The sequence below is a fragment of the Austrofundulus limnaeus genome, unplaced genomic scaffold (assembly GCF_001266775.1).
Source record: "Austrofundulus limnaeus strain Quisiro unplaced genomic scaffold, Austrofundulus_limnaeus-1.0 Scaffold1235, whole genome shotgun sequence".
In the NCBI taxonomy this organism is placed as follows: domain Eukaryota; kingdom Metazoa; phylum Chordata; class Actinopteri; order Cyprinodontiformes; family Rivulidae; genus Austrofundulus; species Austrofundulus limnaeus.
Window position 1 is genome coordinate 51,104 of NW_013953637.1, and position 11,618 is coordinate 62,721.

Sequence of the window (11,618 nt, forward strand, 5' to 3'; positions counted from 1 at the left end):
GCAGCCTTGATATATGTATATAAACTGAAACAACTAGACTAGTGCATCCTAAATTTAACATAAATTAATTATCTTAATGTGATATAGTCAATTCTAATTCTAATACTTCAGTTTCTGGTATTTAAACCCACCAACACGGAGGAGAAATGTGATCATTTCAAATGTCTGCTGCTTCAGTTTAATCTGCGATGAGATGAAGTCCAGCCTTTTGCTTCCATCAGCTCTGCAGTGGTAAAATGGTTTAGTCATGGGACTGCAGCAGACCACCAAATGTTTCCTGCTAWAACTGGCAGCCATTTCTCAGAGTCTTTCATTTTTCCCCTTGCATTTAGTAGCACAGCTCTTTTTAAAACATTTTTCCTCCCTGTATCTTTGTTTATTTTCTTCAACCCTATAGCCTTTCCTCTTGCTAACGAGAATTCTAGACGTTGACTAGTTTCTACCAGTTCATGTTGATCTCCACTCTGTACCGAGAAGTGTGCTGAGATGAAGCTGTCGGCTGCCTCAGAAATAATTCAGCCTCAGTTCCCTTTGAGAACACGCTAAAACAAAATAAATATTCTCTGCTCTCCACAAAGATGCCATCTTTTTTTTTCTTGTTGTTGCTGCCATTGGTAATCCACATCCATCATGTCCTCTGTTATCCTCTGCACCCCGCCTTCTCTCGTATTTAGTATTCAACACGCTCTCTGTAACATTTCAAATGGAGCGGACAGTTTTCTGTAGGGGTGTGTGCAGTATTTTAAAGAGGCACTAACAGGACTTCAAGGTAAAGAAAACAAAAGATTTACATGTTTGCATATTGTATATCTTTAAATTTAATCTGGCTGAGTCCAGCTCTTCTTTCAGAGAGATATACTCTCCATTTTTTTGTTCCATTTATCACTTTCACCCCCACTGAATCGCCTTCAGACATTTATCACCATTACAGTCATTCAGGACCCCTCCCTCTGCTCCACGTAAGCTTTTGCTATGCTCTCTCGACTCTCTACACCATTTCCCACCACCATCCACCACCCTTACCCCACTTTTCCTCCATCCAATATTTTTTGCTCATTACCTGGGACCCYGCACCCCAAGATCTCTGCCTCGTGCTGTCATGGAAACCCCTCCCCTATTCCTCCAATAGACCTGAACGATTTGTTTGAGGCCGAGGTGCACATTCTGGAGCTTTGAATAATTCTTAAAAAAAGAAAAAGGTGTGTATTCAAGACAAGGGGCRCACACAGAGGTTAATGGACTTGCCTGTAAGTCAGCGACAAGCTAATGTTTATGTCTSTCATGAGGAAAATGACAAGTGTTTTATTTTGCCAGGCTCTTTGAATGACCTCCACTGTTAATGGATTAAACCTTTTACTTACACTAATGATATTGCTTAAACTCACGCACCTCTATGCACTTACTGTAAAGCCATCATAGATTATTTGCGACGTATTTCTAACATTATTTTGATGCCAGTTGTATTTAGTGAGCTCCCATTGTGAAGAAGTCTGGCCTAGAAATAAGAAGAAGGCTCCTTCTGCAGAAAAGATTCAATTAACTTAGTCATTTATCACCTAAGAGCAATCATTAGCAGTAAGTCAGGTCAAAYCTCCTTTGACTGAATGCAAATCAACCTCCTTATTATAGATTCAAAAATTAGATCATGACTTATTGATGACATATGTGGGGTATTTTTAAATCCATCAATAACGAATCTAAATGTTTGTTTTTAGAAAACACATGCTCGTTTCCACTAATTTAATTTTCTCTCCTCTCCCCCACAGTCCAGGCTGGTCAGCGGCCTGCAGCAGCAGTGCGGGGCTCCACTCCCTCAGGGTCGCCTCGCCGCGTGGCCCCCCTGAGGCTGCAGCAGGAACACCAGGAGAACCTGCAGAGGGAGAAAGAGGAGGCCCAGCAGAAAGAGAAGGAAAGGCAAGTGGAGGAGAGGGAAAAGGAGGAGCAGAGGCAGGAGGTGAGTTGATTGGGAGAAAGTGAGTCCACACGAAAAGTTTACTCCCTTCCGGTTTGACTCGGCTGTATGTTTTTGTGACTCAGGTTCAGAGGCTGCAGGGGAACTGCGAACAGCAGGAGAGGCAGCTGAAGGCTCTGAGAGATGAGCTAAAGAAGATGTCCTTGGGTCTTGAAGCCTTCATCATCACCGCTCAGCATTATTGCCTCAAGGTGGTCATATATTTCATGCAAGATGTCATTCTCTAAGTATAAGTTGTAAAAGACTCTTAGCTACTAGCAAAATTAAAGATAGTGATTTACCTGTAAATTTGACCAAGTTATGGACATTTTTGTGTTTGAAGTCAGTTAACTGCAGTGGGTCATTTTGGGTTGGCTCTGAAAGTTAATCAGTAGTAGATTATTGATCATTGTCTGAGTGATTTATTAAATATCATCTAGTGATTTGAGATATTTCGCAAACAAGTTGACAGAGTTGACCGTATTTATTCCTGTATAATACAATCTCAAGTATAATACAATCATCATTTTTTAGTTTAAAAAGCATTAAAATCTAATTATCAATAACCCCTGTATAATAACACCCCCCCCCCCCACACACACACACACACACACACACACACACACACACACACACACACACACACACACACACACACACACACACTTTATGGATGATTTTTAAGCTTACATTTCTGTATTATACTTGAATAAATACAGTTGTAGTATTTTTTAAACAAAGATTTGGTGCAGTCTGTTAGCAGTCAGATCACTCTCAGATGCTACTACTAGCCCAGCTTTATTTCAATACAATACTATATTGATTTGTTTGGATGATTGGATGTTTCTCAATATCTCAAAGTCTATCATGAWACCTTTTTGATTCAATTCACACTTCTGCAGTAATATGATACAATATCATGTATTCATCCAACACAAAAGTGTTTTTGTTATTTTTCAGACACATAGTTCAGTTCTATACCACAATCAAGCAACTATGTTACCTTCAGTTGTTATAAAAGTGCTGCATATATCAAAAATAAATTACYCTATTTAAACACCTTGAAATTGGCCTCTGCCTCTTTAAGAACCTCCTACCATTTCAGACACGCCCACTTCAGCACGTCTTCACAACAGTGCTTCAGGATAGGGGTGTTCTGCGGGGTGGGAGCTCAGCTGCAGACTGAGCTCCAGGGAGGAGCTTTGTCTAAATAGGCGGTACTTTGTACCAACATGTGTTTAGGCAGATTCAAGGATCTCTCCAACATGCATGAATAAGTCAAAGCAACACTCTAGGTATGATTTTGATGAGGGAATAACATAACATGATATAAAGCTCAAAAAAGTTGATWTGCTTAATACCCTTGACCCCCTTTAAATGGACATTTGATTGATGATATGGATCTATGTTTTCATTTTGCCTCGATGTAACTGAATCAAGCATTTAATCTATATGATGTGGATCGATGTATTGWTACACCCCWAGCTAGTACACCAAATTTTAGGTCAGGACCTGTTGACTGAGTTGTAGCAATTTTAATGTTTTTAAGACCCTTGATGGTGGCAGCCATCWTGAATTAGGTTTACTCCTAATTTTAATCAGCTGTAGATATAAATCTAATCACCATATTCTGTAAGTTTCATTAAAATCCATTTGGTGTTTCATGAGATATTTTAGTAACAACAAGCACACAAACATAAATGCACACTCACACGCACAGCGGCAAAAACATAACTCCACTTTCACCTTTAGGGAGTAGGCAATAATACCTGATCCCTCTCTATTTACTCTGAACCCAGATTGTTTGACACGCAAATAGACCCAATACAGTATTTAACACCATGATATGATTCAACACCATGTGAAAGTTTGTCACTGAGGAGAGGGTCTTCAGGAGTTCAGTGTGTCGCCAAGCTGGTTTCATGGGATGATTCAGCCTCTGAGGCATTAAAGCTGTGATCCACTCTGTCGAGGGACTGTCTGACTTTGTTATGGTCATTGTTTTGAGTTCTGCAGTCTCAACACTGTGCAGAAATGCAGGCGGTGGAGGTGCGGGCCTGGCTCTGAGGGTCTAAGCGCCCTCTGCTGGCAGCAATCACACATAATGGATATTACAGAGCTGGATTCTTCTACATAAGTGTTTTCCTTTGCTGCGTATATAATTTTATTCCTGTGTAACAACAAATTATTTATTTTATTTCAGAATGACACTGCTGAGGAATGTCAAAGGAAACTATCCTTGGAAATGCGAAAGATCAAAGAGGATATGAGTAAGTGAAGATAAGCAGAGAATTTGCAAGAAAGTCTGTTGTTTTTAAATCTAAACCCTTCCCTTTGTTAGCCTTTAAAGACAGTGGTTTGCAGTATGAAAACATACATCGAGTTCTGAGATTCCTTGTCCTTGGTGCGCAGCCTCCCAGTTGCTGCGATGGGAGAGACTCCAGCAGGACAAAGCAGCGCTGGAGGTGGCGTTTGAGCGCGAGCTGCAGGAGCTCCAGCTGCAGCAGGAGGCCGAGCTGGCTGCTGTAGAAGAAGGGCTCAGGAAGTGTCACACAGCTGGGCTCGAGCACCTAAAAGTGGAGCATCGGTCAGAGATGGAGGAGCTGACGACTCAGCAACAGGAGCAGGTGAGAGAGAGAGGGGGGAGGGGCATCGTGGGTGGTGTACTAACCTTTTATGTGAAATCTGAGCTGTCACCAGAAGGCTTTATTGAGTGGGCATTTTTGTGGGATTGTTAGTTGGAGGAGATGACAGTCAACCACCAGGCAGCCATTCAAGAGCTCAGAGACATGCATAATATCACCATGGCAACACTGCATGAAGAGCACGYCCATACCATGAGAGGTATGGTGGGGGGACTTGGTTAAAAAAATTAGGATGCAGGCGCTGCTGGAAATCAAATCAAATCTCTTTTGTTGTTCTCCTACGTCTCTGTGCAGACCTGAGGAAAGCTCATGAGCAGCAAAAGAGTCTTCTGGAGGAAGACTTTGAGAAACTCAGGCTTTCTCTGCAGGTATTATGCTTCGTAAAAAAAACTTTATACCGTATATTCTTGAATACGTGAATTTATAATGTTGAGTTTTGTGTTGCATCTGTTTGCCCAGGATCAAGTGGACACTCTCACGTTTCAAAATGAGAGTCTAAAGGACAAAGCCAAACGCTTTGAGGAAGCTTTGAGAAGGAGTACAGATGAACAAATCATTGTGAGGAAAAAACAATAAAACTGAGATTTCTCTAATTAGCATTAAAACCATGTTTAACATCATTCAAGCCACCAAAACAGCTGTGATTCTGTCAATGTGTGTCAAAGCAGTGATGATCAGTTTGTTTTTTTTATTTTCCCCTCACACTAGGATGCTTTAGCTCCCTACCAGCACATTGAGCAGGACCTGAAGAGCCTGAAGGAAGTTGTTGAGATGAAGAACCAGCAGATTCACCAGCAGGAGAAGAAGATTTCTGACCTGGAGAAAGTGGTAGGCTCAAATAATCCAGCTAGTTTCAGTCTCCAACACCAGGTTAACAAATACAAGTCTTCCTTTCTGTACACACAGCGGTCAGTGTTGTGAATAAAAGATTGCATCGCTGTTGTATTCGTACTTTTGAGCAGGCCCAAAAGAACGTGTTCCTGGAGGAGAAGGTCCAGGTTCTGCAGCAACAGAATGAAGATCTGAAGGCTCGCATTGACATGAACCTGGCCACGTCCAGGTAAGAGACCATCTGGAATCACATTTTCACTGCTTTATATAAAGCAGCTCATGTAATACTCACAGCAGATGTGGGCAGATAGAGGTACTTTGAGAACAGAAAGACAAATAGATTGCACATTAAAATAAAAGAAAACACAAGATTTCACAAACACAACAATAAACTAGAAAAAAGAAAAACACATCTCACAAGAATCCGGTTGRCTWGTTCTTTGGTTTTTCCGTTTCAAAATAAAATCAAAAAAAGAAAGCTGTTTTTTTTAAACCTAAACGTAGATATAAATTTTGAACAAATAAAAAATCTACAGTGTTTTGCTTTTGCTCAAATTTCTAAATCCAAAATAAATTATATGGTTATTTTCTTTTTAAATATGTAGCGACACTAGAAATGACAGAATAAAGGGGTTTACAGTGGCTGCTTATAAATGTAAACTATTCCTAAAGATATTGGCAATAGCTGCACTCAAACCTGACTCTGCATAACTTGAAATATTAAACTAATTTTGTTCGACTAATTTTGTTAATTTTGTCTTATACAGTACAGTAATATTAAACTAATTTTGTTGATGAGATGCGTTGACCAAAACAAACATAAGAAGTGAAAACATAAATCTCTGGAAGTTCAGGCCATGATTTCCAGTTACCAAATGCTGCACTAACAAAACAGAAAGCTTGTCTTTGCTTTAACCATTCAAATAAAAATAAAATTTAAAAAACATAGCTTTAGGTAGTTTTGCAGTTGTCATTTTTTTAAGTTAGTTAAAAAAACAAGCTAAAAAATAAAATAAAATAAAATAATAATAATCTCATTTTATTTTGAAATGAAAAAAAAAACAACAAAGAACAAACCATACATGGTTTACAAGGAAATTTATTAAAACTAATTTACAATTTGTTTTTCTACAAATTTCCTAAAGCAGAACAACAAAAAAAGAAAACAATATGGGAAACAATAAAATGTATATATTTTATTGCACTGTATGACACCACAGTGTATTGCTTTGTATCAAATCAAAAGTGTGTGAATAGCTTTTTGTAAATTGTGTTTATTGATTTTACTCCCTCCACTGTTGCTGTGAAGGACATTGTAATATTTYGATATTTTGTATTTAAATTATTATTTTAATAATGTTTAATGTATGTCATTCACCCAACAGGCAGCTGTCGGAGAAGAACGCCAACCTGCAGGAGTCCGTGGAGAAGGAGAGCACAGAGAAGAAGCGTCTGAGCCGGAACAACGAGGAGCTGCTGTGGCTTCTCCAGACCAGCCCCCTCATGTCCCCGGCCTCGTCCCCGCTGCACCGCTCCTTCTCCACCTCGCCCGTCCCCTCGTCCCCGCTCCTGTCCTCCTCGCCCTTCGCCGGGTGCGACTCCCCCACTCACTGTCCCGGCTGCCCAAAACAAGCGCAGTACTGCTGCTCCCCGTCCCACAGAGCCGCCGCCAATCAGAATTACTCCCCGGGGCCCAACACGCCCACGCACCGGGCRTCGGCCAGCCGCTTCAACTCAAATGCCTCTTTACAGAGTTAAAATCTGATCTCTGAAGCCCAATTACTCCAGTTTATTTCCCCTTCTCTTCGTCRACTGTGACCTCAATTCATCACAAAACTGTACAGGCACTGTGAAAGCACTGAAGTTACAGTCTTAACCTGGGTCCCCTCAATGTTACGTACACTGAGATTTGACTTAATGCGGAATTTTGAAACATAGATTGTATTTATTGTACAAAAGTGGCACAAGAATTGTTGATTGTTAAACCTATTTGCATGGGGAGTTATGAACCCTGCACAGTACCGTGATAACAATGGAATTTAGCACCTTTTCGTTTCACCAGAATACACTCGAGTGTGGTTAAAAACACACACCCCGGTAAAATAAGCTGTACATCTGTTAGAATAGGAGTTCATATATGATTCTCAGATTTCTCTTTTCATCCAAAACAAAGCCCAAGCAAAGCGCCTTATATTTGGTCCTTCCACCACACCAGCACAGAGTGACCGATGCTTCACTCAAATCTCTTGATTCAGAATTTGGAAACGTCAAAGCAAAGGATGCTTTATTTTAATCTCACTAAGGTCTGCTTCACATTTTCTAATTAGTTCCGAGGTGATAGGTTTTATTTGTACGGGAACCCCAGCCATGTTACCTGCAGCATACAAAGAACTTACTGTAACGTCTTTGAAAACCTTGCCAGGTCTTCCTTCAACACACGAGCTACTCTTCGCTTCTCCCTCAGGTCGACGTGCAAAACCTACACTTTGCTGTTTTTTCCTGTTTACCTCAATGGAAGGTTTCAGCCTGTTGTGTCTCGACAGARACAACAAGAACAGAATTACACAGCTAACAGAGAGCTCAAAGCTAAGAAGGAAACCTAGCACAGGAAATCACTGTTTGAAACGTCGTGCATTTATTTATTTATCTATTTATTTATTTACAATGTGACGTTTGTGTCCGATTTATTTAATACATGTACTTTCCTGCTTAAGCAGGCACGTACTGTGAAAGTCTTCCAGTTTAAATGTAGAATTTATCATTGCTGTGACTTATTTATTAAGCTTGAAATGTAAAGAAAATTCAGTGTTTGTGACTTTAAAACTTGTAGATTTCAAAGTGGAATGTGTGATGGTTTCCTAGAGAAAGCAAAGAATCTGAAGATGTTTTCCTCCAACAACCGGTTATGTGCAAACATTTAGCATCCTCTGGGCCGACTAGATATTTTCTGCTTTTGAAAAGAAAGAAAACTTCTAGATTCAAAAGTTAGCTGATTTGAAAACACAGGACTGTTCAAGTATTTTGAAGTGTGGWTCTGTGGGAAAGTTAATGAACAGTTAATATCTTACGTCTTCTATTCTCATGCTTTTTTGTGAGTTTTCAAGCTAAAATATTAATAGCAATATAATTTAATAATAAGTAATAAATATTAAGGTAGGTTAGGTTCCACTAAAAAAAAATGGAATGTGGCGTGATGCATGCCCTGTGCCAACGCTCCGCCTTCTAACAGGAGGTGTGTAGCTGCTAACTGCATGTTTTTGTTGGTTTTTACCGCATTAAGATGCCACCCCAAATGCACTGTAGGGAGATGGGGGGTCTCTGCTGTCATTAAGTGGGAGTTTCTTGTGTGGAAGGAGTTTATCCAAGACATGATTGGTCTGTTTGACTCTAGTGGGCCCACCAAATTTGAAGTCCATGAATTACATTTACATGTTCACAATAATTTTACAACTATCATTACCTTATCTTTTAACTTGCCCCCCACAAGACAAGTCAGTCTGACCAATCACAGTTTGCCAAGCTCCACCCACACAAGAACCTCCACCTATATTCTAAACTCCACCCACACAATAAGAAACTGCTCAGATTATTAACTTGTCAGTCTAGTCAGATTAAAACTTTCTTTCTCCAAACTGAGGTCATTCAAAGAGCTACCTACAACAGGTAAGATATTAATTGTTCATAACCTTTCTACAGAAACTYCACTTCAAAAGAGTGCAGCTGTACTTTTGATTATTATTAATTCAATTAAACTAAAAATAATGTTAAAAATCTAACCGGTCATGAAAGTGTGTACGGTAATTTGTCAGTGGACGCACCAAGTTCTGCACATAACTGTACTTCTGAGGACTTTCTAATGTAAAATGTGTCGATAAGCTATGTAGGCAGGTTAATCCTGTTTACTTCTTTGTAATAAATAAATTAGAATAGTTTTTCTGAACCTGTATTAACTTTTCCATAACTTATTTTGTTAGTATGAATTTGTTAATTGGTTTGATCTTTTCTATTCTTTATCTCTGTGATGCACTGACTCCTCAGCGTGCGGGCGTATTTCAGGGAAATCAATTCTAAACTTTTAATTCATCAGAATTACATTTGATTTCCTTTTGTACAGCCTCCCCAACAGAACATACATTTCCCAGCATAAAGTTTCACCTCCTATAARACGGACCATATGAATATTATATAAGATTATTATTATTATTATGGCAAACATCCTGTCAAAGCTGCCTCCTGTACTGTAACCTGCTCACTAAATTCCCCTCAGGAAGTCTTTTACTTGGCTTTAAAGAAGACATTAAAAGCTGCCGTGTGAAACAAAGTCAAATTTCAGTCATATTCAGAAAATTCTTGCTGTTTGAACTGCACATGACTGCTGTAAATAGGCGAGGCTAGAGCCAAAAAAAAGATTTAAAATGTGATACTTGTGGCAGCTTCATCACTAACAGGAGCATGCCTTTAGGTTAGAACTAGATGTATTTTTGATGCGTCGAAGCATCATGGAAATTTCTTTAAAATTTGACTTGATCTGGAGAAATATTAAGATTTTATTAGCACACCTGCTTTGAATGTTTCCAGCCCCGCAGGTGAGCAGCATGTCAAGGATGGTTTTTTTTGTTTTGTTTTTACAGTCGCAAATTTTAAAGCGCGTCTGTAACTGCTCTACCAGCACTTTTGATGCTCTTTTCATTAACCTTCAGCATTTTTTTATGATGCGTAAACAGGGTTAAACACTCCTAAATGGAAGAATGTTGATTATAGAGTAGGAGAAATGTATCYAAGCTGTCTTTGATTTTTTTTACATTGATGATTCTGAGATTGTCTTTGATAAATTGTAAGAATATACCAGTTAGAAATTCACTGTGTTTTCAGAGGTTTACTCTTCAGCCACAATTCATCCCCTCAGGTGCGAAGAAGAAAAAAAGTCAGTCAATAAGGATGCAACTAAACTACTGTTTACACTCGACAGCGTAAAGTTCTCGACTTCATCTGAAAATCTTTTGAATGAACTAAACACTAAACTGGTATCGTAATGACCCTTCGATGTGTCCTGTGGACATTTGTGTCTCACTATGCGATGAATGTCAAAAAACCTAAAAAAAATTAATGAGTGCATTTTATACAAGTCTTTCGTGTAATTTTCTTTAAAATTGAAGGGCCTGTTGTCGGACCACTTTGTAGCAGCCATTAAATATGTAGCATTTGTTCAAGCCCACCATCAGAGGAAAAAAAACATGATGGGTCATTTCATATATTTGTTAAAGATTTCAACATCACTATTTAAAATAAATGCTACAGTAGCTAAATGTTTCTACAACTTGTCCACCTGCGGCTCTCGATTTTGAAATTTGTCAACGTAATGGGAGTCTTTTTTTTTTTGGAATTTTTTGGTCCAAGCTTTCTGGTGCTGATTGTATGTTTGAATGTAAATACATTTACATGAGTTGTGTCTTTGTGCGCCGACAAAGAAATAGAAGCATGTTTTCTCGGGCTTTTGCTGTTTCGATTGTTCTCTCTTTCTCTTCTTTTACCTCTCTGTAGTTTTCAAGGTTAGGCTGTGTAACCGTAGCGTTTGAGACTTAGAAGACGAGGAACAAAAATTGTTCGATAATGTAACGTGAACGAAGAATGTTGACTTTTTTTATTATTATAATWATTTGTAGTTTCTGCAGAGAACATAGTATTAAAATAAAGAAGAAAATGAAAGAATTTGTTGTGGTGGCCATCTTGAATTAGTTGTATGTGTACGTGTGGCAATTATATGTGGGTAGTGTAAGACAATTCTGTTTATTTTGAAAAGTACATGTGAGCCAAAGATGAAGCAAAAAGCCAAAGTGAAAAATATAGGCACATCAAACAAAGGCACCTCAGGAACAATGTATGTTAAGATAAAGAACTTTATTTAATCTGCTGAAGATGCATTGTATGATATAAGAAATGACATTTCATTGGAGAGTATGTCATCATACTAACTATTCTTGATTCCATTTGTATTTCATGAGTAACAAAAGGCCCAGCATAATCACAGCTCAACTATACAGTGGGTAAAATAAGTATTGAACACGTCCCCATTTTTCTCAGTAAATATATTACTAGAGGTGCTAATGACATGAAATTTTCACCAGATGTCGGTAACAACGCAAGTGATCCATACTTACAGTATTAGCTTTTTTTTTGCATCAACATTTGAC

At 38.8% G+C, this 11,618-nt stretch overlaps 1 protein-coding gene and 1 long non-coding RNA gene across 4 annotated transcripts in view; one reads left to right on the forward strand and one right to left on the reverse strand.

The window, feature by feature from the left end:
- The window catches only part of LOC106534654 (uncharacterized), a 10,666-nt gene extending 8,910 nt beyond the window's left edge, over window positions 1–1,756 (reverse strand). Inside the window, exon 1 of the long non-coding RNA XR_001312372.1 lies at window positions 132–1,756. This is a non-coding gene — a long non-coding RNA (uncharacterized LOC106534654). The remainder of the gene's footprint in view (window positions 1–131) is intronic.
- Window positions 1–11,136, forward strand: part of mtus2a (microtubule associated tumor suppressor candidate 2a) — a 40,449-nt gene extending 29,313 nt beyond the window's left edge. For 2 of the 3 annotated variants that reach the window (XM_014031354.1, XM_014031355.1), the window contains exons 7-16: window positions 1,767–1,954; window positions 2,038–2,163; window positions 4,155–4,221; window positions 4,364–4,578; window positions 4,690–4,795; window positions 4,891–4,964; window positions 5,056–5,154; window positions 5,305–5,424; window positions 5,556–5,656; window positions 6,813–11,136. In XM_014031354.1, coding sequence (XP_013886808.1) covers window positions 1,767–1,954; window positions 2,038–2,163; window positions 4,155–4,221; window positions 4,364–4,578; window positions 4,690–4,795; window positions 4,891–4,964; window positions 5,056–5,154; window positions 5,305–5,424; window positions 5,556–5,656; window positions 6,813–7,185 — 1,469 coding nt within the window. In that variant the 3' untranslated portion in view covers window positions 7,186–11,136. The remainder of the gene's footprint in view (window positions 1–1,766; window positions 1,955–2,037; window positions 2,164–4,154; window positions 4,222–4,363; window positions 4,579–4,689; window positions 4,796–4,890; window positions 4,965–5,055; window positions 5,155–5,304; window positions 5,425–5,555; window positions 5,657–6,812) is intronic. The other variant, XM_014031356.1, reaches the window with a different exon arrangement.
- Window positions 11,137–11,618: the final 482 nt, after the last annotated feature.